Source organism: Panthera uncia, chromosome D2, assembly GCF_023721935.1.
Source record: "Panthera uncia isolate 11264 chromosome D2, Puncia_PCG_1.0, whole genome shotgun sequence".
In the NCBI taxonomy this organism is placed as follows: Eukaryota; Metazoa; Chordata; class Mammalia; order Carnivora; family Felidae; genus Panthera; species Panthera uncia.
This window is the reverse complement of record NC_064818.1, coordinates 7923056-7948378: the sequence shown is the minus strand read 5'-3', so window position 1 is coordinate 7948378 and position 25323 is coordinate 7923056. Positions and strand designations below refer to the sequence as shown.

The 25323-nt window shown below is 46.6% G+C and overlaps 1 protein-coding gene across 1 annotated transcript in view; it reads right to left on the bottom strand.

The window, feature by feature from the left end:
* Positions 1-25323, bottom strand: part of STAMBPL1 (STAM binding protein like 1) — a 46118-nt gene that overhangs the window by 4305 nt on the left and 16490 nt on the right. The window contains exons 2-8 of the mRNA XM_049646080.1: positions 18970-19052; positions 15111-15328; positions 12071-12146; positions 10206-10301; positions 7340-7697; positions 5175-5299; positions 2814-2951 (exon numbers count right to left, since the gene is read on the bottom strand). Coding sequence (XP_049502037.1) covers positions 2814-2951; positions 5175-5299; positions 7340-7697; positions 10206-10301; positions 12071-12146; positions 15111-15328; positions 18970-18999 — 1041 coding nt within the window. The 5' untranslated portion in view covers positions 19000-19052. The remainder of the gene's footprint in view (positions 1-2813; positions 2952-5174; positions 5300-7339; positions 7698-10205; positions 10302-12070; positions 12147-15110; positions 15329-18969; positions 19053-25323) is intronic.

The window sequence follows — 25323 nt, the reverse complement described above, 5'->3', positions numbered from 1 at the left end:
AAAGTTACCCTTGGTTTTAGTCTATAAAGACGTAGGTCAACAGAAGACTGGCAATTATCCTGGTTTTTAAAACCCAAATCTTTAGAGAGGGTCTGAGTAGAGGGGGTCTAACTGCCTGTTAATCTGATTCAGTGCAAACCTCCTGTCACTACGCAGAACCGTCCATGCCTTGACGAGGAAGCAAGAGTCACTCAGAGGGACTCTAGTGCTGCAGAGAAGCAAACAGAGTGTCAAACAGACAAATCACGCAGCCTGTCCATTTATTTGCACGCTCAACGCACACCACGAGCGTCCTGAGCCCCTCATTTCTGCCAAGAGAATCACTTCTACTCTGATAATAGCAGCTCTCCCACGGGAGAATGGTGCTCCCACCCTACCCCCTCTATGGAAATCAAAATGACCATGACCATGACCATGACCGTGACCATAAACCATGACCATGACAATGGCTGCCGATGCCATTCACTGCAACTCGACAACGTGCCAGGCACTGAACGAGCCACTTCCCACATATTATCTCCTTCGACTCTTACAACAACATGGGACAAGTGCTGTTATTATCCCCATTTTACAGATGAGGAGACTGAGCTAAGAAGAAGAGTAAATAACGTGCAGAAGTTCACAGAGCCAGTCAAGGTGGGAAGGCTACATTTGAATCCAGCCCTATCTGATTCTGATTCAGGCCTTCTTTCCCATGACTAGTTCTGGAACCTGTTGCCACCATTAGGTCAATAAAAATCACAAAACGTCATTTCAAGCCATTACAATTTAGGAATAGGTTTTAAACACGTTTTCATGGAACTTCAATGACTTGACATGGAGAAATAAATAAACAAAAAGCAAAATCCTGGATTTCTAAAATTTGGCCAAATCCATAATCTAAATGATGTAACTTCCTTATTGCCTACACTATATACACAGGTCATACGGGGAAAACCGGTTTTTTAATTTGGCAAATGTTTTGTAAGAGTAACTAACATTGACTCTTCAATGTAAGTATAATATAATGGACTGTCATTCCTTCTCAGTTTATGTTAGAATTTCTTTGCTACAATTTATTTTGCTTTAAAATGCATTCCTGTCGCAGAAAATCACATTAAACTGAACAGCGCCTTGAAAATTCAGCAATTTCTAGGGGCACCTGGAAGACTCAGTCAGTTAAGTGTCTGACTTTGGCAGGTCATGGTCTCATGGTTAGTGAGTTTGAGCCCCCCACCCCACCCCCCCATCGGGCTCTGTGCTGACAGTGGGGACCCCGCTTCGGATCCTTTGTCCCCCTCTCTCTCTGCCCCTTCTCCCCTCTCAAAGATAAATAAACATTTTTTTAAAATTCAGCAATTTCTAAGCACACAGGAAGGCACACTACTTACTGTTAAATCAATCAAATAGACATATTTGGGAAAGTTTTGCAAACTCTTCATTAGAAATAATTTCTTTCATTTGGGAGGCGGTTTTATTTTTCAAAGGGCTCTCACACTTGGTGTCTTACTTATGGCTCACACGAATCCAGTGAGGGAGACAGGGCACTCACTAGCCCTGCCTGGTCATTGAGGGTCCCTAGAAACAAGGAGGAGACTAAGAGAACGTAGTAACCTCTAGGCAGAGCTGGGACTAAAGTCTCCTGCATCCTCTGAAATTACATAGCACCAAGTGCTTGGTGATTTTGTGTGTGTGTGTGGTGAGGGATCTAAGTATGTGTCCTGCCCCTACTCAGTGCATCCTTGAAAGTCAAGTAAAATAAAAAATGGTCACTAATTGGGGCGCCTGGGTGGCTCACTCGGTTAAGTGTCCGACTTCAGTTCGGGTCATGATCTCATGGTTGGTGGGTTCGAGCCCCGAGTTGGGCTCTGAGCCTGTTTCAGATTCTGCGTCTCCCTCTCTCTGCCCCTCCCCCCTCCTCTCTCTCTCTCTCTCTCTCTGTCTCTCTCTCTGCCTCTTAAAAATAAATAAAAATGTTGAAAAATCTGTACAAAGAGGTCATTAATATCTCTTTTGGGGCTCTTGGATGTGCCCTGAAAATCTTGGCCATATCTCATTCCCACTATCACGGGATGAGTTGTCCTTACCCCAGGTCCAAATGTATAAGACTGAAGAGAAAAGTGTCCCCCCAGACAGATTAAACCATGGAGAGGAAAAGTAGAGCACTGTCACCAAAACCAACGGCTACAATTATCTGAGTTCCTAGAAACATGTGCTTCAAAATTCACTGACGTTATCTCATTCTAACACAGACAATTATCATGGAGTCAATTATTATGACATCTGTTCTATGGATGATAAAAGCTGATGTCCAGATTGCTTCATTTGCCAACATTTCTGTAAAGAATTCTTAGCAGAGCCGAGATTTACACTCAAATCTTTTCATTCGTAAGACCTTTCTTGATTCTATGATGGCCTGGTGGAGGTTCGAACCCAATATATTCGGCCCCACCATGGCTGTTTATGCAGCGATAAATTCATCCTTGGCCTGTAAGGGAGATGCGGAAGAATGTACGGTCCCTATCGGACGTTTACGAACATCTGTTTGAAAGAACTATTTTTTAGGAATCTTCTTAAAATAATCTACTTTTGACCCATGGCACAGGCAGAGAGAACAGTAACGGTGTAGTCAAGATTAATGAAAACTCTGACTAGGTCTCCATTAGGCCATACAAAAGTCATCAAAGCAAGTCATTTATTACAGGACATTTGTTACACTTGAAAAAAATTACAAATAAGAAACTATTTGAAGGAAGCTACATGTCCTCAAGGAGGCAAGCAGCACCCCACAGAAAACTGAGCAGAAACTGCAGCTGAAAAAAGGTCACACGTACGTGGATCCATCCGAGCGTGAGGAGGCCGTGTTGGTCCTGAACGCTGAATAACTCTTCCACATTTTCCACGTCACAGTAGTCCGGCCCCGCAGACTGCTTTGGCACAATCACATGGGTGATAGTAAATTCATTATGCGTCTAGAAAACAATTGGCACAAAGGATAACAAGCATCTGAAAGGGAAAAAACCAAAAAAACCAAAAACAAAAACCCACAACCTGAAATGGAAATACAGTGATTTGCTGTAAGACTAGAGAGCGTCCGGGCCACCCGGTTGGCTCAGTCGGTTAAGCGTCCGACTTTGGCTCAGGTCATGATCTCACGGCTCATGACTTCAAGCCCCCTGTCGGGCTGTGTGCTGACGGCTCAGAGCCTGGAGCCTGCTTTGGATTCTGTGTCTCCCTCTCTCTCTGCCCCTCTCCCGTTCACGCTCGGTCTCTCTCAAAAATAAATAAAAATATTTAAAAAAAAAAAAGAAAAAGACTAGAGAGCATCCGTCCCACCACCTGCAACCTCCCAACCCATCGACACTCAAAATCAAAGCCTCCCTCTTAAAAACGGATTCTTTGCCAAAAACTTGAGAATCAGCTCTCTGGAATTCAAAACCTATGTTCACAATGGAAGATGTATAATAAATAGGAGTTCTTAGCATCCCAGGCTGGTCCACGATGGCTTAGTTAATAAATAATGCCTTGATGTATTACATTTGCCGTGGAAAAAATGCAGAACAAAACAGCAGCAGGTTGATGCGGGAGACTAAGTGCTTTTGTGGTTTTACCGAAGGACGTTTCTAAGGCGTGTGGAGGTTGATGGTCTTGTTTTTATTTTATTAATTATGTTTAATTTCACTTCCAGACCTAATTTTCTTCTGCTACTGGGGCTACTCACGGGGATTGCCCATAATTAAGGTACTGTTCTGGATTTGCATTCAGAAAAAGAAAAAGGCAAAACAAACCACTCCCTTCAGGTAAAAGGTAAGAGTCGAAGGAAAAAGGCTGAGAAGAGCGGGTACGATCCTCAGGCGGGAGATGTCATGCTGACAGTGGGTGCCCACTCCTCCCTGAGGACCCCTTTCTCTCTGCTCTGATGGGGCTCTGTTCCTTCGGCCTGGATCGTAACTCCTCCCTCCATCCCCCCTCCCGCCTTTCATGGCTAACTTTATGTATTATCTTCAGGCCTGGCGTAAACGTCACTTCTCAGGGAAACCCTTCTTGACCTTCCCAGACAAGGTCAGTTTCCCAGTCACACACGGCCATGATGCCCTGCACTTCCAGGGAGAGCACCGGCCCCACCGATAACTAGTCACCTGTCTGATTCTTCATAGACACCATGTGAGAGTCACAGGCAAAGACTGTGGCTGCTCTAGGCTGCAAATGCCAACACCAAGCCCAGCGTCTGCCAAACGCAGGTACTCAGCACATGTCTCCCGATGAAGAATGAATGAAAAATCAGTCAATCCATCAAACTAGGTACAGCATATGGTCTTGAAGAGGAAGCGTCCACAGTCCCCGCCCCCCACCCCAAGGGCAAACAAGGTGGCTGTGGGGAGACCGCGGCAGGCCGTGCTCTTGTGCTTGTTGTCTGTGCTTCGTCTCTCCTGGAGGAAAAGTGAAGACGTAGAACTGGAATACGGTAGGAGAACGCGTGTCGACTAAAGCGTATTATTCAACTAAGCAGCAGTTCCCAAGCTGAATGCGCAGGACAGAAAATGTGCCTGGACCCAGAATTGGAAACTGGTATCCAAATGACTCTACGAAGGGCACTTTCAACGAAACATTATTCAGCCTTCTTGCAAGTAGGCAAGTGAGGCTTATGCACATTCTCTCTTCTGTCCTCCTTGTTTTGACATTGTCGTTTCATCGCATATTTCGGATGAAATCTTCCGTATGTAAATGGGACCTGTGCTGTAAGATTTCAGCTTCCTGAGACTACCGTCTGAAACCCTCATTTTATTCCACATGTGTCTGAAAAGGGTGGCAAGATGTCACCCACCAAACCCGCTAGAGTTAATTACATAAATACATGTGAAACTAACTGTTGCAATGGAACTCTGGTTTAGAAAACTAGATGGTTTTGGAAATTGTAAGACCTGTAATCCATCATTTTTCTAAACAAAGGTTTAATATGTGGTTTCATTCATTCTTCACGACCAGCTTGTACGGTATCCCTGAAATTTTGCAATCCATTTCCCAGGATTCATTGCATTCATAATGACACTAGTCTTGTGTCATTAATCCAGGTAAAGATAATTTCATAATTTTTGCAGCTCTTAGGATGCTTTTATTCTGTTCTGCTTATCGCAAGAAAGCCATTACTACTGAACGTGTATCTTGGGCAGAAAGATATGAAACAAAGACCATACCAGTTTTCCACAGAGTATTCCACACGTTTCTACTCCTCTCACTGTATTAGATTCTGCCAGCAGCAGAAATTTGTGGCAGAGGTCTCTGGATAAAACTACACAGCGCAGTCCTTCAACCACTAAATCTAAGAAACAGAAAAGGCAGAAAAAGCTAAAAAAAAACCAGATCTTCCGTCCCATCCATCAGAGCTATTTTTGGCAAGCAACTACCGGGCGATATAAATATAAAAAATGAGGGGTGCCTTGAGAGGCTCAGTCAGTTAAGCATTCGACTCTTGATTTTGGCTCGGGTCGTGAGCTCACGGTTCACGAGTTCGAGCCCCGCATGGGGCTCTGCGCTGACAGTACAGAGCCTGATTGGGATTCTCTCTCTCCCTTTCCCCAACTCACTCTGTCTCTCTCAAAATAAACTATATATATATGTATATATACATATATATATATATATATATATATAATTGCACCATATATATAAAGTGTGTGTGTGTGTGTGTGTGTGTGTATGTATATATATAGTGAAATTATCAGGTGTTCCACTTCCTATATTTTATTTTTAAACTCTTAAAAGTACACATTGACCAGAAGGAAGGTAAAATTCCACTTTGCATATAAATTATTTTGTGAACAAGTGGGAAGGTGCAAGCATTTTTCCATCTTTGTGCCTCAGATCAACTGTCTGCATAGATGTGTGAGGCTTTTGGAGGTACCAAGCAAATATACCTTCACCTGCACAGGCTGCAGCGAATGGATCTCACGGACCATCAGGCATAGGATAGATATTCTTTCCTGTGTCTTCCGTATGTTTCTGAGAGCTTCGTGAAAGTTGGTGATCGTTAAGTAAAAGCACTGTTTTCAGAACTAATTAGTGATAGGGTAACTTATTAAATAGTTGCCTATCGTAACTCTTTTAAAATAAATGGAAACGCAGACTGCAGTCCGACAGTGTCTGTGGAGAAAATCTACCCCATTTGGTTTGGGAGCTTGCCAGTGCCGACGGAGGGGCACCAAGCAGAAGCAACTGTTGGCAGAAGCTTATAATCCATCTGGAGGGTAACGACCTGTGTGCCGGAGAGCCTCCTGGGCAGGGACATGCTAAACATGTACATTTACATTTGTATTTGTATTTTTTAATGCTTTTATTTATTTTTGAGAGAGACAGACAGAGAGAGAGAGAGAGAGAGAGAGAGAGAGAGACAGAGCACAAGCAGGGGAGGGGCAGAGAGAGAGGAAGACACAAAATCCAAAGCAGGCTCCAGGGTCTAAGCTATAGCACTGATGTGGGGCACAAACCTGTGGACCACGAGATCATGACCTGAGCCAAAGTCAGACGCTTCACTACTGAGCCACCCATGTGCCCCTACATTTTTTAAAATGCAGGGTTTTTTTAAAGTTTATTTTTATTTATTTTGAGAGATAGAGAGCAAGCAGGGGAGGGGCAGAGAGAGAGAGAGAGAGAGAGAGAGAGACAGAGAGACAGAGTCCGATGTGGGGCTTGATCTCACAAATGCAAGATCACAACCTGAGCTGAAGTCGAGAGTCAGACGCTTAACCAACTGAGCCACCCAGGCGCCCCATAACATTTATGTTGACATTTTTAAGCAAACGATTTTCTTAGCATCTTCTTCCCTCTCCAGTGTAAGTATTTACCTTTAACATTCATGTGTTTCTTGGCTAAAATGCATGAAAGAAAAATAAATGCTTGGAATTCTTCTCATTTCAAATCTCTATACCATGACCAGATACAGTCCTGTTGATTACAGCGTGCTGTTCTATCCGGGCGGGCAAATTTTAAGGTTACGGACAGGAAGAGCCAGGTGGCACCCTTCATACCGCATCGCGTGGGGGCCCTATCCCACTGGATGATGAAAAGAGGGGGGCGCCTGGGTGGCTCGGTCGGTTAAGTGTCCGACTTCAGCTCAGGTCACGATCTCACGGTTCGTGGGTTCGAGCCCCGCGTCGGGCTCTGTGCTGACGGCTCGGAGCCTGGAGCCTGCTTGGGACTCCGTGTCTCCCTGCTCACGCTCTGTCTCTCTCTCACTCCAAAATAAATAAACATTTTAAACAATTTAAAAAAGAGAGAAAGGAGGAGCACCTCCCAGCGGTTAGGGGCCGCGGCTCTAGCGGAAGAGAAGCCGTGTCTCGCGGGGATGCGTTTCATCACTTACTCTGCACGGCGCTCAGAGTGGCCGCGGGCTTCAGAGCCCTGTTGACGGGGGGCGAGTGGCTGGCGGAATTGGCCGCGTCGCTTTTGCCAGGTTGGTCCGCGGAGACGTGCAGCAGGGAAGGGCTGTGGCGCGGGCACAGGCAGGACGCGGCGCTGCCGTCGATCTGCTCGGACAGCGCGGGGGGCTCCGGGCTGCGCATCTGCCCGCGGGCCAGTTCCTGCTTCTTGAGCTGGTCTTCGAAAAACAGGAACTGCTCCGACTCCAGCTGCTGCTGGCGCATCCGAGCCACCCGCTTCCTCTCGGCCTCGATCAGGCTCTGATGCTCCAGTCGTTTGAGAATCTCGGCGTCGTACTTGTTCTGAAAAAAAAACGTGGCGGCCGCAAGAAGAGGTTAGTTTCCAAGGCAGCCGCCTCGAAGCGGGACTGGACACTTGCAGGCTTCTAGCAGACGCAGAGACACAGAGGCCGCGGTCCGCCCACGGGGACACTCACGCGACAGCGAGGAAAATGTCAACCATCACGGCCGAGGCCCCTTACGTTGGCCAAGGGGGCAGTCCCAAAGCCACCCGCGTTTTACCAGAGGCGGGCTATGGCAGTCAAGTTCCCTCCATACCCCGCGCTTTTAAAAAGAATTAGGAAATCAAGGGCAGGATGGTTGGCGTGGCCCGACGGACCAAAGCAAAATATCTCAGAAATGGTCACATCACCCAAGACTGCACCGTCCAAAATCACAGCCACTGGCCACATGGACTACTTAAATCTAAATTAAGTTATATGCAATGAAATCGGAAATTTAGTTCCTCGGTCACGCCGGCCACCTTTTCAGCACCACGTGGCTAGAGGCTCCCATAACAGCGCCACACAGAACGTGTCTATCATCAGAGGAAGTTCTACTGGACAGTCCCTGCCGTAGAAGTTTTTGCCTCTGACTCGAGAACTCTTCCCACTGGGGCTTTTTGGAGAAAGGGGAGTCACTAGGAAACGGTCCAGCCATCTCTATCAGAACGAATGGGGAATTTTGTTAAGATGATGAATCCCAGGTTCCCTAGTCTCAAAAAAGAAAAAAAAAAAAAAATCCAGGCATTATTAGGTCAGAGAATACAAATCTTTAATGAGTTCCTCAAATGATTTTGATAAAAACTAACTTTGGGGATGCTTGGGTGGCTCAGTTGATTAAGCGTCCGACCTCAGCTCAGGTCATGATCTCACGGTTCGTGGGCTCGAGCCCCGCGTCGGGCTCTGTGCTGACGGCTCAGAGCCTGGAGCCCGCTTCGGATTCTGCGTCTCCCTCTCTCTCTGCCCCTCCCCCGCTCACACTGGATCTCTCTCTCAAAAATAAATAAACATAAAAAAAAAAAATTAACTTTGCCGGCTGCCTGGCTGGCTCAGTCAGTAGAGCACACGACTTTTGATCTCAGTGGTGAGCTCCAGCCCCACACTGGGGGTAGAGATTACTTTTAAAAAATTATGTATATAAAAAAAACAAAAACAAAAAGAAAACCAACTAACTTTGGTAGGGGTGGGGTGGGGCACACAGCTTCCAACAGCACTTGGGGTACACACGAATCACCTGGGGTTTTGTTATGAGGGCTGATTCCAATTTGGCAGCTGTGGGCCAGGGGCCGAGATTCCCATTTCTAACAAGCTTCTGGATGATTCCAGGGCTGCCTACAGTGAGGGTTTACTGATGGGTAAACCCATCTCTCTCTCCTCCTCTCTCCTCCTCTCTCTCTCTCTCTCTCTCCTAGGCATAAAGGCTGCCCCTCGGTCTCCACAGAGATTGCCACATGACATCTACTTTGGGACACTGTTGTGGCCTGTGATATAACTGCTATCATCAGAGGCAGACCAGGCCTTTCCTCCCTGGGAGATGCTGAGGGGGCAACCACATGCATCGTTGACGTGAAGGAAGACCGGATTGGGCTTTTCTCTCCTTTGCTGTTGCTTTGTCTGGGTCCCCCAAATCATTCTTATCTTTCATAGTTCCAGTCAAATCATCAATATGCACCCTTGAGGAGTTTCAACATTTCAGATTTCAACATTCCCGCTGTCATTTTGTGGAAGCTCAGCACTCAAACCTGGCTATGCCCCCAGGAAGCAGAGACATTCTGCGACCATGTGCCGAGTTCGTGACATTGAACTGAAGCGCAAGTCAGTACAAGCGACAATCCCAAAGCACATAAACACACAATCCAACAAAAAAAAAGCAACGCCACCTTTATAACAACGTTAAAAACAGGAAGAATTCAAGCTTTGAACTTGAGGCCCTACGGACTGGTCAATTTCTTCTTCCAGTGCCTTTCAACCTCTTAGACATCATTATCATGATCTCTCTTTACGTAATAATGATCCAGAAGCCACCGTCCATTGGTGATACGACTACATTTCATTCATATGGTTAGCTATTCACCTATCTTAGTGCAATATTGACTGTAATATTCAAGAATCGAATTTACATTTCCAAGGCCTACATAATTAGATCAGAATAATCTAGATCAGAATAATCAGAAACTGTACACTGTTTTCCCTACCTCCTACTGGCTCCGTTCATCACCAAAAAGTGGTCATCTGCCTCCAGGTTCCACTGGCAAGAGTTGGTCAAAAAGCTGTATTTAAATCACCATAAGAAATCCATATTCTAAGTCATTCTCAACGTTATTAGAGTTGTAAGGAAATAAAAATACCACATCTTTGGTGCAAATGCTTAACCTGCATATCAACATGAATTTGTTATTGGCTTTACAGCCCTGTATCTTTAATTTTTAATTGAAAGGCACATGACATTTGAAACACTCACATGAAAATGAAATTCAAAAAATAGTTGCACAGAAAACAGTCGCGAAATAAATGTACCAATTGAACTTACTTTGCTTTGCAAATATTCTTGGTATTCTACGTTGTATTTCTTTAAAAGGTCCTTTTTCAATTCATCTGTCCTTGGGAATGCAATCTCCTTCAGTTTCTTTTAAAAATATATATATATACATATTGATTAGTGGGATTCTCAGTACAGTCTTTCAGATCATCAGCTGAGAAAGAAAAACAGCTGGTATGCGTATTAGAAATCAAGACACAAGTAACCAAAGACGATGGCGGAAATAGAAACTTCTCTTTGCCGTGGCTCCAAAACACAACTTTTCAGTAGGAAATGGAAAGGCTTATCCCTTTTGTAAGAGCCTCTGTTGACTCGACTAGGTGGACAAGGGTTCTGTGGAGTTAGGTACCCCGTGTTTACGTGGTGGGTTTGTGACTGCACACCGCACAGCAGGCAAACAGTGCGGCATCAGGATTAAGACACTGGACAGCATGGTAGGGAGGGGCCGCTGGGCTTGACAGACCGTAACAGGCAACTGGGGCGCTTCGTGTACAAATACAGATTCCCAGGCCTATGCCCGGTTTCCCCGAATCAACGTGTTTCGGGGCAGGGTTGGGGAGTCTGGACCTCAAACAACTTCTCAGTGATTCTTAGTGGCCGGAAAATCCGGGAAATCTGATTTAGCCCAAGCACCACCCTCCTTTTCAGAGATGAGGGAACAAAGGCCTACAGAGACGAGAAGTCTTCTCCAGTATCATGCAGCTAGCTGGTGGCCCCATTATTACTAGAATCCGAATCTAACTCTGGCCAGGCTGTCCCACTAAAATGTCTTTTCTTTTAATTTCCTGTCATCCATCCATCCATCCATCCATCCATTTATTCAAAAAGCATACACAAAGAAAACGTATGTGCTTTTGGAGAATTTTTTCCTATAAGCAAAAATAAGAATAACACTAAATTAGAGCAAAAGGCTCAGCTTGGTGGCTGGGCCCTTGGGTCCCCTATAGAACCGTCTGAGGTTGAAAGAGGAAGAGGATTGAGAGAAATGCTACATAAGGTATGGCAATGAGGGCCCCTTCGGAGAAGTGTGTATAGAGATTTTTAAAAATGTAGATGGTCGTTTGACAAAATCTGGGTTCTTACAGGCCACCTCAGGCCACATGTGACTGGTAAGAGAGTCTTTCTTCTATTATATGGTCAAGTATCTTCTGAGAGTTATTTAAAATTCCAGGCTGTGATTGGCTTTGTATATACGGTTTCATCTTTCTCCATGTAAGTTCAACCAAACTACTTAAGGCAAAGGAGAAACATTAAAAACGTGTTATTTAAAAGGATATATTCTCCAGCTAAAATTGTTTGAAGCTTGATATATCAGTTGCAAATGTTGATGGTAAATAAATAACTTTTCAACAACTCTCTCCTTTTCCTTGAGAATATTTCAGGCTATCCACAAACACTTTATTATGCCCTTAGGCTAATCCTACAAGAAGAAAATAGCTAGAACTTTGTGGCCGCCTTAACAATCAGCACTGATTTTCAAACAGTTTTGGGGTTCGGGACTATATGGGATACTCAAAACCAGTCAAGATGACGCTGAAACAAATCTGGGGAATTGGACACGCTTTCCGACAGTCTCTGGGAAGAACAGTGAATAACTCCTCCTCACGCCACAAGGCAAATTGAACACATTCTTGATCTTTTCTCCCCCCGCCTCCCAGTTTCAATTAGACATCCCACACTGGCTCAGTAACGATGATTAAAGGTCCAAGAAGAAATCGAAACATCTTGGCTAATGGAATTTTCTGTGCTCAAGCTCTCAAGAGGATGCGACGAAGGAGGAAAGGAGGTAGGGGCAGATCAATAACGGAGACTCGGGGAGCATTTGATCCCTCAGGGGAGAATCGACACCACGATACCTTCATAATATCCTGTTTTTCAGGTACCGCACACTGCTGGTAATCTCGATGGCTGGGAAGCTTTTCTACAAACAAGCTAGAAAAAGACAAAGCACATCCTTAGCATGATATAACTGAAGAAGCAGGTGGGCAGTGGTTTCTAGTATGAGAAAGAAACTCCTTTTCCAAATGGACATGTTTATTACATTATTATTACCCAACATCCTTTCCATCAGCCTTTTCACCAAAGGCGGACACGAATCTATGATTTTGGCATTACAGGGCGGTAAGCTCAGCGGACGGAGCACTGAGGTTACGAGGGTGAGGTTGCTCCCTGACGGACCGTGTCACATGGGTCCTTCTCGAGGTGCGGGGTGCTCAATCCCGCCACAGCGCCACCTTACTCACTTGTGGGGCTGGCAATACAGAGGGTCGTGGAAAAACGTTAAGAGTCTGAAAAGATCAATGTAATCTCTTCTCACCCCTGAAAAAGACTCAAAGGACCACTGATGAATCCGTAGTGCCGTGGTGTCTACTGAGCAAAAATTCTTCGCTGAAAAGTCACAACTAAGAGAAATAACAGCCAGAATCCCTAGTGGATTAGGAGGTGCTCACTAGGAGTTCATTATTCATCACCTTCTTGAGGAACAAGGGACAGTGGACGTAAAGGGAAATCCCAAGAGCAAACCAGATGCATCACTTTCAGGATAAACGAACATTTTGTTTCACAAGGGCAGGGAATTTTGGGTGTGTGTTTTTTTTTTCTTACTGATGTATCCCTACTGGTAGAATAGGGTCCAGCTCATAATGTGTGCTCAATAAATATTTGTTAAATAAAGAAATAGTCCTTCCTTGATGGATCATGGTGGGCTATAAACACTATTTTTGATCAGCTAATATATGATACCTTATCATTATTGGCGTTCTCCTCCTTACAGATCACACCTGCTTGCCTTCGTCATGCTGCCTACAGGCGACAGTGGAATGGTAAAATAACTCTCATTTCTTTTTTTTTTTTTAATGTTTATTTTTCAGAGAGAGAGAGAGAGAGAGAGAGAGAGACAGAGAAAGGGGCAGACAGGGAGACAGAATCCGAAGCAGGCTCCAGGCTCCGAGCTGTCAGCACAGAGCCAGATGCAGGGCTCGAACCCACGACTGCAAGATCATGACCTGAGCCGAAGTTGGACGCTTAACCAACTGAGCCACCCGGGCGCCCATAACTCTCATCTCTTTGAATAAGAAAATTACGACTTAAAGAGTGTAAAGTGTTAGTTGCCTAAAGCTTTATAAACAGAATAAAGTCACAAATGTTTAGAGTTGAAGAGAGCTTAGAGATTTCTGCCCGTAAGTCTTCCATTTGTAGATAAGGAACTGAGGCCCGCACAGGACAACTGAATTACAGGTTGTCTCGTGGTTAATAACAGAAGGGAATTCACACACTCTGATGACTCAGTATAGTGGCTTTTTGGTTTTACCACACTTAACGTTTCCACAGAAATGTGTACAAACACGCAAGGAGAAGGCAAAACAAGAAATATTACCAATCAGTAACTTAGAGTTCAGAAATTAAGACTTTTGGAACACGTGCACTATCCATGATGCCTGGTGGCCTCCAATTTCACATTCATTGGTTGGCTCTCTAGAAACTAACGGTCTTCCCCAGCAGGCTGAGCGTTGCGAACCACCAACTTCTCAGAGGTCCTCGGGTTAAGTCCCTAGTGGAACTAGTGAAATCAACCAACATGTGAGTTTCAGTTAAAATAAAAGTACGAGTTTCAGCTTAGATTGAACAGTTACTGGTAACAGATCCTCCCACCAGTAAACGGGCAAATGAGGGAGGAAACTCCAGACCTCACTTCTGTTAATTCTTAAGCCGGGACACATTACTAAAAAGTGTCTAATGGGAACGATGCTGTTTTCTACACGGCTGTTCCGAGGCGGCCACTTGCACTCAACGTTCTGGAAGCTCTTTTATCCAGAACGTTATTACACAGCTAAATAAATTGCTTTTGTAAAAAAATATTCACGCTAGAGGCGCCTGGGTGGCTCAGTCGGTTAAGCCTCTGACTTGATTGTGGCTCTGGTCGTGATGTCGAGATCCATGAACTGAGCCCCACATTAGGCTTCGCACTAGCAGCGAGGAGTCTGGTTGGGATTTGGGATTCTCTCTCTCCCTCTCTCTGCTCCTCCTCTGTTCGTGCACATGCTCCCTCTCTCAAAATAAATAAACTTAAAAAAAAAAAAAAAAAGAATAGCTCTGCTCTGAGCCAGGTAGGCTCCATATTTGCTGAAGCTCTCTCCATTGCTTAAAAAAACAAAACAAAACAAAACGAACTACAATGTGAAACTGACTGTTCCTTTCTATCCCTGAATCAGATCCTTCATATAACTGCCAACTTATCCCCCCAGTCGCAACCCATCCAATCAAACTTTAAAACTGTTAACGGCAGGGCGCCTGGGTGGCTCAGTGGATTAAGCGTGCAACTTCGGCTCAGGTCACGATCTCACGGTTCGTGGGTTCGAGCCCCACGTCGGGCTCTGTGCTGACGGCTCGGAGCCTGGAGCCTGCTTCCGATTCTGCGTCTCCCTCTCTGTCTGCTTCTCCCCTGCTCATGCTTTCTTTCTGTCTCTCAAAAATAAATAAACGTTAAAAAAAAAAAAAACCTGTTAATGGCATGTTCTAGGCACCGTAGACAGAGCTACAATCTGGCTCCTACTCGCGCAAAACACTTACATCCCTGTGGGGGAGAATGGCATAAAACAAGACATTTCTTTTGTGAGAAGTGTCAAAGAGAAAGATACGCAGGTCACTGCACTGGCCTGTAGAGAAGGTATCTCCTGTCGCCGAACCTCACTCCATCCCGAGCCTCAGAAATGGTGTGGGGACGCGTTTGAATACATTCCTTCCTGACTTAAAAGCCTGGACACGTAACGCTTTTGGAGATTGCAAAACTGGTCTGAATGGGAAAATATTCCCGGCGTCCAAACCGTCTCACCAAAACAGCTTGTGAACATGTCCCCACTTTTCTCATGTTGAAGGCCTCTGAAACTAAAGACTTACGTTATAAATTTATTATAAAGGACAAAGGCATTTTCCAAATTTCCTTCTTCCATATACACCGAAGCCATCCTTTCCAACTCCACTCCGGATCTAAAGTAGCGGCGGGGGGTGATATCTTCCGTGATGGTGATATTACAGCCAAGCTTGCTCAGGGCACGGACTCGCTCTTCCGGGCTGAGGGAAACATCCGTGTGGTCAGGCATGGCAGCTAGCTTTCTCTGCAAAGCAAAATTTGAATCTCTGGTTATGGTAAGAAATGAATAGGACTGCGATTCTGGGTGTATCTTCTGTACTAAGTACCTGACGTCAGTACCCAAGGAGAACGTTCCGTAAGAGTTAACGATACGACGGGGTGCCTGGGTGGCTCAGTCGGTTAAGCGTCCGACTTCGGCTCGGGTCATGATCTCACGGTTCGTGAGATCATGTCGGGCTCTGTGCTGACGGCTCAGAGCCTGGAGTCCGCTTCGGATTCTGTGTCTCCCTCTTTCTCTCTCCTCCCCCCCTCATGCTCTGTCTCTCTCTTCTCAAAAATAAATAAACATTAAAAAAATTTTTTTTAAAAAGAGTTAACGATACAACAAAAGCGAAGCCTTTGTGCGACAAGTGTATGTAACAAATTCTTAAAAATGCAATGATCGTAAGCCTTGTTCCAATGCTACTTATATGCAGTTCCCAACCTCTGTGTCATGAATAGTGCCTTATGCAATAAAATTTGTCTGCAGGTCTTTAAAAATCATTTTAGGAAAGGATGGTCAAGATAATGCATCCGGCAGGACAGTAAAAGCAAACCACAAAAAAATAGTTCAGGAAAGAATTGAAAGAAAGAATGGAAAGAATCTAATGTGACATGCCTGTATGAAAATCATAGCCTATAAATGAATTTATGGCCGTTGCAGATTTTTGTATTAGTTACTTTGGAAAGAAAGTATTGTACTGCTGTCCTTGAAGGACACAGTTGAAGAGAGGTTTGGTTTTTTTTTTAATGGAATTAGCCCAGAGCAGAATTAGGTCTCCAAGTCTGCCTCCGTCAGTCGAGGGTCGGTGGACTACAGTCTGGGCAGAGCACGTGATGAAAAGGTATGTGGACAGCTAAACGAGTAATCGAGGTAGACACGGTTTCCGTCTGGCTGTGCGTTACGGAGCCAAGGTTCAAGGACAGGGTGCAATGAATCGGACGTTTGCAGGTCTTGCAATGGCCTGAGGTCTGTTTTGGTGGCAGTTTTGAAGGGACCTGGAATCATTCTTCTAGAAAGTATGCTCTATAACCAGCCTGAGAAGCACAAACACGTTCTCTCTGTTTCCTTCTCCCTGAGAAAACTCTCAGGGCCTGGGCGTCTCTGCCCTGAAGGTCTCCCGGGACTGGGTGCCCAGGTCAATTTAGAACAGAAGGGACAGGGGCGCCTGGGTGGCTCATTCGGCTTAGTGTCCGACTCTTGATTTCAGCTCAGGTCATGATCTCACAGTTTGTGAGCTTGAGCTGTGCGTCAGACTTCGGGCCGATAGTGCAGAGCCTGCTTGGGACTGTCTCTCTCCCTCCTTCTCTCTCTCTCTCTCTGCCCCACCTCCCTCAAGATAAATAAATAGACATTAAAAAAAAAAAAAAGAACAGAAGAAATAAGACTTATCAGCCTCCCACAGCCTGTCTTTGGGTCCAAGTTATGAAGAAAACCTGGGACACCAGATTTGTGACAATGGCACCTTAAATCTACTCTCAAGCGGCCCAGGATTCTGAGATCAGACAGGTGTGAGTGAACTCAGCCCTTCCTAAGAGACTTCACCTTAAATTAAGGCACACTTCCTTGTAGCCAAACCCTGCGGTGCCATTCTCATTTCTGAAAAGACTTTCTAATTTCAGGGGCATCTGGGTGGCTCAGTCGGTTAAGCGTCCGACTTCGGCTCGGGTCATGATCTCGTGGTCCGTGGGTTCGAACCCCGCGTCGGGCTCTGTGCTGACCGCTCAGAGCCTGGAGCCTGCTTCGGATTCTGTGTCTCCCTCTCTCTCTCTGCCCCTCCCCCGCTCATGCTCTGTCTCTCTCTCAAAAAATAAACAAACATTAAAAAAAAAAAAAGACTTTCTAATTTCAGAGAAGCTGTCAGAGGCTTCCGCTCCTCAGAGGCCTGTGGAGGCCGAGCCTCAGGTGCCTGACTAGGGTGCCATCTTGTCACTAGGTGAGAAGTCCAGCAGCACAGCCACCATGCTCAGTGCAGTGCTCAGCAGCACTAAAGGAAAATGTCACCATTCGACCACAGATAAAGGCTTCGGTGACGTCAGAACATGATGGGGAGAAAGAAAAATCTGTGGAAATTAGCGCGCTTTCCAAAGGGGGTTTCCAGCCTCTTGTACGTGCAAAAGTAATTTGTCCACTTTTTATTACTATAGAGTCCACGCTGAATTATAATTATTTGTGGATACTGTTTGCTGTTCCTTGGGAACTCCTGGAGGGGCAAGAATCATTGTCCATCCAGCCTCGCTGCCTAGGATGGAGCGTATTCCTTGCGGCACAGACGATAATCAATAAATGTACCAAAGAAAGGAGAAACAGAGAAAAAGCTGCAATGTGATTATACCTAGACTATCTTTTCCCCTGAAAGTAAAAATACGATTTACTTTTCCTCTACTGAATGGTCCTGTTCTTCCCAAATGCAAAACTGATTTTGGAAGTAAACCGGGAAGAGCCCGGCACCTTCGTCAATCTGTAACGTTGGGTTTGCGTGTGGGGTTCTTGGATGAAAACGCAAAATCCCCAGCTGAAAAACGCCTCGCTGTTCATTTTTACACTGAGACGTCCACTAACATTTTAATCATTTCTACATAATGTTGTAGAAAACACACAAGACCCTCGAAAAGGATGAGGGGGGCCGCCTCGATTCCCCCACGGTGCCCGGACCACACGGGGTCGGAAAGTGAAGAAGTTCCTACAGTTCTCTGCTCCTCGCCCTGTCCGAGCAGCTGAGCACCTGTGAGGGCGATCTTGGCAAAGAGGACTTGGGTCCCAACCTGTTTTGGAGCAAGAACCAGGCCCTGCCTTTCTCTGTGTTCTGGGGCTAAAGCTTTGCAGATGTCAGGCGCTCGGTCCACTGTGGCTGTTAGTGCTGTCCACGGGGCCACAGGGCTGCGGTGAGCGGGGTGGGAGGCTCGTCAGGAGAAGGGGGACGGTCCTAACGGCTCCCCTTTATCAAGCCCTCGTGACAGGCTGGGAACGTTAAAAATATCGTTCCCAATTGTCGAAAGGCACAAAGTACAAAAACGGGGCCATGGAGATTATATAATGTGCCTACATTCTCACCCAGAGAACGATCTGGGACACAGACTATGCCTCTGTGATCCCAGGGCCCCTGTTACTTCCTCTCCGCCATCTTGTTCTTTCCAAGATGCACCTGGAGAAGGTGCCTACGGTGTTGGGTTGTGAGGGGAAACGTGAGAAGAAGGAAGTTCCAAGTACGCAGCCATTTACGCAGGATTCCAAAGCAGTGTCTACGTGTTACACACAGAATGTTTCCCTGGGTCCCTACCACACAAGGTAAGCTTCCCATTTTTATCTGGAAAGAAGCTGAGGTCCCTCCTACAAAGTCAACTCTGTAGTTCTCCTTCCCCGGTGTTCTGCTGAAGGACCACGCTCTTGGAGTCTAACCAGAGAAATTAAAATTTCACAGTTTTGTGGACCAAGGCATTATTTTTAGTTCCAGCAAAGATGGCTTTATTAGTCACTTCCTCAAAGGCAAGGACCACACAGATGGATGAAAAGCGACAAGTACAAAACTTCTTGAAGTAATTGTGACTCATTTCACATTCGCTATGTTTCTGTTCTTCTTTTTGGGTTTTCAGACCATATGTAAGCTATCGGTGGGCATTACCTACCAGAGAATTCACAGTAAATGGCTGATCCATGCTGTCTGGTCTATAGAAGGCAGGTGCTGATGGTTTCTTCTCAATCACTTCGTCTGTTTCAAAGACAAAAAGCAGAGCCCCGGTTATTTTTTTGAGAATTCCAGTCTCAAATCTCAAACCCCAGGGTTATTTCTGGCTCAGAATATAAACAAATTGAAATGATTTATATAACCTGAGTGTTTGGAGAGACTTTGGAAGTCTCTTCCTGAACTTACAAACTGCAGGTGGTTATGGTTTCTCTTAAAACAGACCTCTAAAAGTGGGGGTGTGAAGAGAGTTATTGCGGAGTACCCGGCGTGTCTTCTGAGTGTTTTCTTTTCTTTTTTCTTTTTAACGTTTATTTATTTTTGAGAGAAAGAGAGAGAGAACGCACGTGCACGCAGGGGAGGGGCAAAGAGAGAGAGAGAGAGGGAGAGAGGATCCCAAGCAGTTTCCGCTCTCTCGGCACAGAGCCCAACACAGAGCTCGAACTCATGAACCGTGAGATCGTGACCTGAGCTGAAGTCAAGAGTTGAACTTAGCTGACTGAGCCACCCAGGCACCCCTGGGTGTTTTCTTACTTTCTTCAAAGGGAGAAAGGTCATAAGAGTTAACAGCATGGACCCTGGAGCCATGGACTTCTACACCTGGAGTCAGTCTGGGCCTAAGCTTAGCTTTACTAGCTCTGGAAGGGGAACTGTGACAGCCCTGTGGCCCCTGTGGTTGGGTATCCATGGGTTTGTGTAACCCTTGAGTGTGGATGGACCTGTAACTGACTTCTAATCAAAGGTACATAGCAAAGGTGATGGAATACTACTCCCATGTTGATGTTATGTCACATGGCAAGGATGAGGTGGTTTTCCAGATATAGTAAGAGATCTAACCAGTCGGCATCGAATTAATCCAAAGAACGTTTTTCCAGGGTGGGCCTGACCTAATCAGGCGAAACCTTTCAAAGAGTGAGATCTTCCCCTGCTGATCTTGAAGACTCAGTCGCCCTAAGTACCACAGCCCCAGGGACATGGATTCTGCCAGTAGTCACGTAAGTCTGGAAGAGCACCTGGAGCCTCATGAGATTCTTACCTGGTCGGCAATGCCATTCCTGCCATGTGATACCCTGAACACAGGACCCAGTTCTGCTGTGCCCAGGTTCCAGACCCACAAAACTCTGAGGCAATGAATGTACGTTGTCTCAAGCCACGAAGCTTGTGGTGATGTGTAAAGCAGGAACAGAAAACGAATACGCCAGCTACGTGCCTGCACATGAGTTTTACAGCCTTTTTGTGCAAACCGACGGGGGTGGGGGGGCGGGATCTCACTGTTGGTGGGTTCGAGCCCTGCATCAGTCTCTGTGCTCAGCTCAGAGCCTGGAGCCTGCTTCAGATCCTGTCTCTCTCTCTCTCTCTCTTCCCCTCCCTGGCTCATGCTTTGTCTCTCTCTCTCTCAAAAAATGAATAAACATTAAAAAAAATGGGGGGGGGGCGCCTGGGTGGCTCAGTTGGTTGGGTGTTCAGCTTCGGCTCAGGTCATGATCTCATGGTTTGTGAGTTCGAGCCCCACATCGGGCTCTGTGCTGACAGCTCAGAGCCTGGAGCCTGTTTCAGATTCTGTCTCTCTCTCGCTCTCTCTCTCTGCCCCTCCCTGGCTTGCACTGTCTCTCTCTCAAAAATAAATAAACATTAAAAAATTTTTAAAATAAATAAATAAACATTAAAAAAATTTTTAAAAATTTTAATGCAGATTCCTAGGATTTACCCACAAGGACTCTGAATCCATCAGTTTTAAGCCCATGAACAGGCATTGATTGTTAAGATGTGGCCCAGGTATATTTGATTCATGAGGTTTCCAGCCTGGCACCAGAAAGTGCAGATATCTGGCACGTTACATTTCCACAGGAGTGAGAAAGGTAGATTCCACTGGGAGAAAAGGTAGATTCAGCGGGTAAAGAAGATGTGGTTTATATATACGATGGAATTCTCCTTGGCAACGAGGAAGAATAAAATCATGCCATTTGCAGCAACGTGGATGGAACTGGAGGCTATTATGCTAAGTGAAATAAGTCAGGCAGAGAAAGACAGGTATCGTATGTTTTCATATATGATAAACTTGTTTCACGTATGAGAAAATTAACGGAAGACCATGGGGGAAGAGAAGGGGAAAAATAGTTACAGAGTGGGGGGAGGCAAGCCACAAGAGACTCTTAAATACAGAGAGCAAACTGAGGGCTTATGGGGGATGGGGGAAAGGGGAACATGGGTGATGGGCATCGAGGAGGGCACTTGTTGGGATGAGCACTGGGTGTTGTATGTAAGCGATGAACCAAGGGAATCTACCCCCAAAACCAAGAGCACACTATACCCACTGTATGTTAGCCAATTTGACAATAAATTATATTTAAAAAAAAAGAAAAAGAAAAGGTAAATTCAGGGCTGGACGGCCAAAAACAATGCTCAGCGCGCACAAAACTCACACCAACCTCTCTGTAACGAGCTTCTGAATGTCTCCGATGTTTAATGCAGTATATCTTAAACACCAGAATCTAGTCACTTCTCATAGATGCAAACCGATCACTGTTAAGTCCCACATGAAAAGTTATTTCTAGTTGATAAATAGAAACCAACTCCCCTCAATCTAAGATGAAAGACGTTTATAGATTGTTCGGTCAACATATTTTTTTTCTTTTTTTTTGCACCATTAACTACTCAGTGGCAGCGTTCCTGTCTTAATATGCTTTTTAATCTCTAACCCTAGCTCTCATCAGTTTCAATACAATTACCCAAGTCCACATAACCAGGTTGTGTTCTCTAGACCAGTAGCTGTCAAAGTGTAGGGTCCCCAACATCCTTGTAAGGGATGTGCTAGGTCAGTGTTATTTTCATAATACCGTGAAAACATTGTTTGCTCCGTTACCATCGCTCCCTCACAACTCTGCAGTGGAGACTTCCAGACGGCGCAAGTGAATGGAATACTTCTTTGCATATTCCTGTAAATGTCTGTTTTAATTTTTAATACGGTAAACCTAAATCAATATGGCCCAGGTAAGCAAAGCTTTTCGGTATCCTTGGTAACTTTCCAGAGTGCAGCGGGGTCCCGAGACCAAGAAGTTTGGAGACTGCCGCTCTAGACCAGCCGTGAGAACAAACAAGACAAAACCAAAGCTCGCCAGGCTCCTTGAATCTAACCAGAAATGCGGTGGGCCAGAAGAATCTGAAAGAGAGAAACTACATGTCGAGTATCACCTTCCACTTGTGCTGCTGGGGTCCTGCTAAAATAATTAAAAAGCTGAGGGCACGGGGGCACCTGGGTGACTCAGTGGGTTAAGCATCCGGCTCTTGATTTCGACTCAGGTCATGATCCCGAGGTCAGGGGATCGAGCCCCACGGGATTGGGCTCCACGCTGGGCGTGATTCTCTCTCTCTCTCTCTCTCTCTCTCTCTCTCTGTCTCTCTCTCAAGATTCTCTCTCCCTCTGCGCCACTTCCCCATCCTCTCGCTCTCTCAAGTGAAAAATAAAATAAAATAAAAAATAAATAAACAAACAAACAAACCGAGGGCACAGTGAGAGGTGCCTGACCTCACAGAACCCAAGACCCAGAAGAACAGATGCCACAGACTGCTTGATATTTGTGAGACCCATTCTCTTTCCCTCACAGAAAAATATAATGTTTAGCTGATATATAGCCACCCGGGTAGAATCTACATTTTTCCAGCCCATCTTGGCCTTCAGTGTGGCCATGTCCCCAGGCCCTGCCAAGGGGGTGTGACCAGAAGTACTGGGATCACAGTCTGGATCCCGCCCTTGGAGGAAGGGCCGCCTCCTCCTGCCCCTCCTGCCGGCTGGAATGTGGCTGCACAGGGGCAGGTGAGCCAGCACGGCCAGGAGCGAGAGCCAGGGCAAAGCCAGAAGAGAAGGAACCTTGCAGCTTGCTGACCCTCAGACCATGACGACAGAGACGCGTCTCTGTCTTGTGTAATCCTGTTTCTTTGTTTAGGCAGCTGGGCCTGCATCCTGACAGATGCAACGTGTTTCACCTGGAAAGGATTATTCAGCATAGCCCAGGGGAGACTGTGACGAGTGCAGATGTGGAAACACACACCCTCCGTCATCGCCCCCTACTCACTCGGCCTGTCCTGCCTCCTCCCCTCCGCCCTGGCTACAGGGAGTAGCAGAAACATCCCCCCTTCCTCCTCTTGTCCTCACAGCTCACCCAAATCCTGCCCAGCCTGTGAGATCCCACGTACCTAGAAGGTTCTAGAAGGTCCGAACCTTCTGTTAGCTAACAGATAGTACAAGCTACAGCCCCAAAGGCAACATTCGATTGTTAGGAATGTTTCATTTGGTTGTTAGGGTAAATTAAGCAATTTTTAAGTTAGTTAACGATATTTACAAGTTGGGAGATTTCATGTACAAATTCAGGTTTCAGCTTCTCTTAAAAATAAAATATCAGAGGATCTGGCATCATTAGGCCCAGTACCTGGGACATTTATTTGTTTGTATCTTCTATCCTGAGTTTAGAACAGCACCTGCTACAAATGCATATTTGCTGAGTGAATGAAGAAACAAAGTTTACAGTATTCGCCCCATCACATTCCCAGACGTACAGCAAAAGTAAATACTCGGCTCAAATAAGGTCTAAAATACGTCCCCCAAATGCACCAGCCTTCAAGAACATGCGGGCAGCTCATTTAATTCTCTTAATACACACCTGTTCATTAATTCAGTCATATATTCATTCAACAAACATCCACTGACCATCTAGGATGCACGGAGGCATTGTTCTAGGCACGCGGGACATGACCAAAACTGGCAAAGATTCCTGCCCTTTGTGGCGTTTACAATCTAGCCGGGAGAGACAGATAAGTAATAATCCTCTTACATAAATTGTACGGTAAGTTAAGATAACACATGCTTTTGGAGAAAGAAAAAGAGCAAACCAGGAGCCCTGGGGAGGGGTCGACTGGGCAGCAGAGGGCAGGGGAGGGGGTCTCACTCTGAATCCAAAAATGAAGCAAGGGCTTGAAGGAGGGGAGGGAGAGGAAAGAGAGAGATGGTGCAAAGGCCCTGGGGTAGACGCATCAGCAGGCTTGAGAGAAAGCAAGAAGGCTGCTGGCTGCAGCAGAGAGGAGGCTGAGGAAATGAAGCCAGAGGGGCGAGGAAGGTGAGGAGGCATACAGGTCTCCATATCCACCTCTGCTCTTGCTTGGACTGAAACGGGGGACTTTTCAGGGGGTTCAGCAAAGAAGTGATGCAAACGGCATTATAATTTTATTTTTTTTTTTTAGCAGAGTGGTTTTTTTTTTTTTAATTTGTAGTATTTATTTATTTTTGAGAGAGAGAGAGTGAGACAGAGCATGAGCGGGGAAGGGGCAGAGAGGGAGCGAGACGCAGAATCCGAAGCAGGCTCCAGGCTCCGAGCTGTCAGCACAGAGCCCGACGTGGGGCTCGAACTCACGAACCGTGTGGGATCATGCCCTGAGCCGAAGTCGGACATGAACCGACTGAGCCCCCCAGGCGCCCCGGCATGATAATTTTAAAAAGCCCCTCGGGCGTGCCAGGGAAGAAGCCGGCGGTCGGTGAGGGGGCCACCGCAGGGATCCAGGGCAGAGGTGATGGTGTCTTGGTGACACGGGGAGGTGGTGACAGCGCATGAAGCCAGGAGAATGTGGAGTCCCCGCAGAGGACACTGAAGCCACGAGGACGGGCAGACAACAGAAGCGTCATCGCTGGAAGCAAATGGCACTTGGGGGAAGGCAGCGACCCGTGTGACGACGGCACGGCAGGCTGGCAGGACGCCGGCCACACCGTGCGGTCCAGCTCCTCGCCCTCCGGCCGCCACGGAGGGAAGCAGGGCAAAGATGACCGCGGGCGCTAAAGAGAAGTCAGCGCTGCGGCTGGAGGGCCGGACATCAGCGGAGCGAGGCGCCAAGAAGGCCGCAGGCGGTGGTCACCTTCACGCACCAGCGACACGGAGGCTCCCTTCGCAGGTGAAGGGCCCTGGGGGAGGGGCGGCCTTTGGGACCGGCCTGGCTGCGTCATCCGCTTGCCTGGCGTCCCTCCTGGACACCCCCTCCCGCCCCCCCAGGGTCACCTCCCTCGCCCACAGCCGCGCTCGTCGTGGCCCCACTCCCTCACTTCACAGCGGCCCCCAGCCGACGGCAAACACCCCTCGGGAAAGCCGGCTTCCATCCCAGCCACCCCCAAGGGGACCCCGCCTTCCCGCCACTTGACGACCTGAAACCGCAGCCCAGAGATACACTTGACCTGCGCCGCAGCTCTCGAGAGTTCTGTTTGCTTTAGAGCCCCCGTCTGTTTGCCTGCACCCCCCGCCCCCTTTCCTGGCGGCCG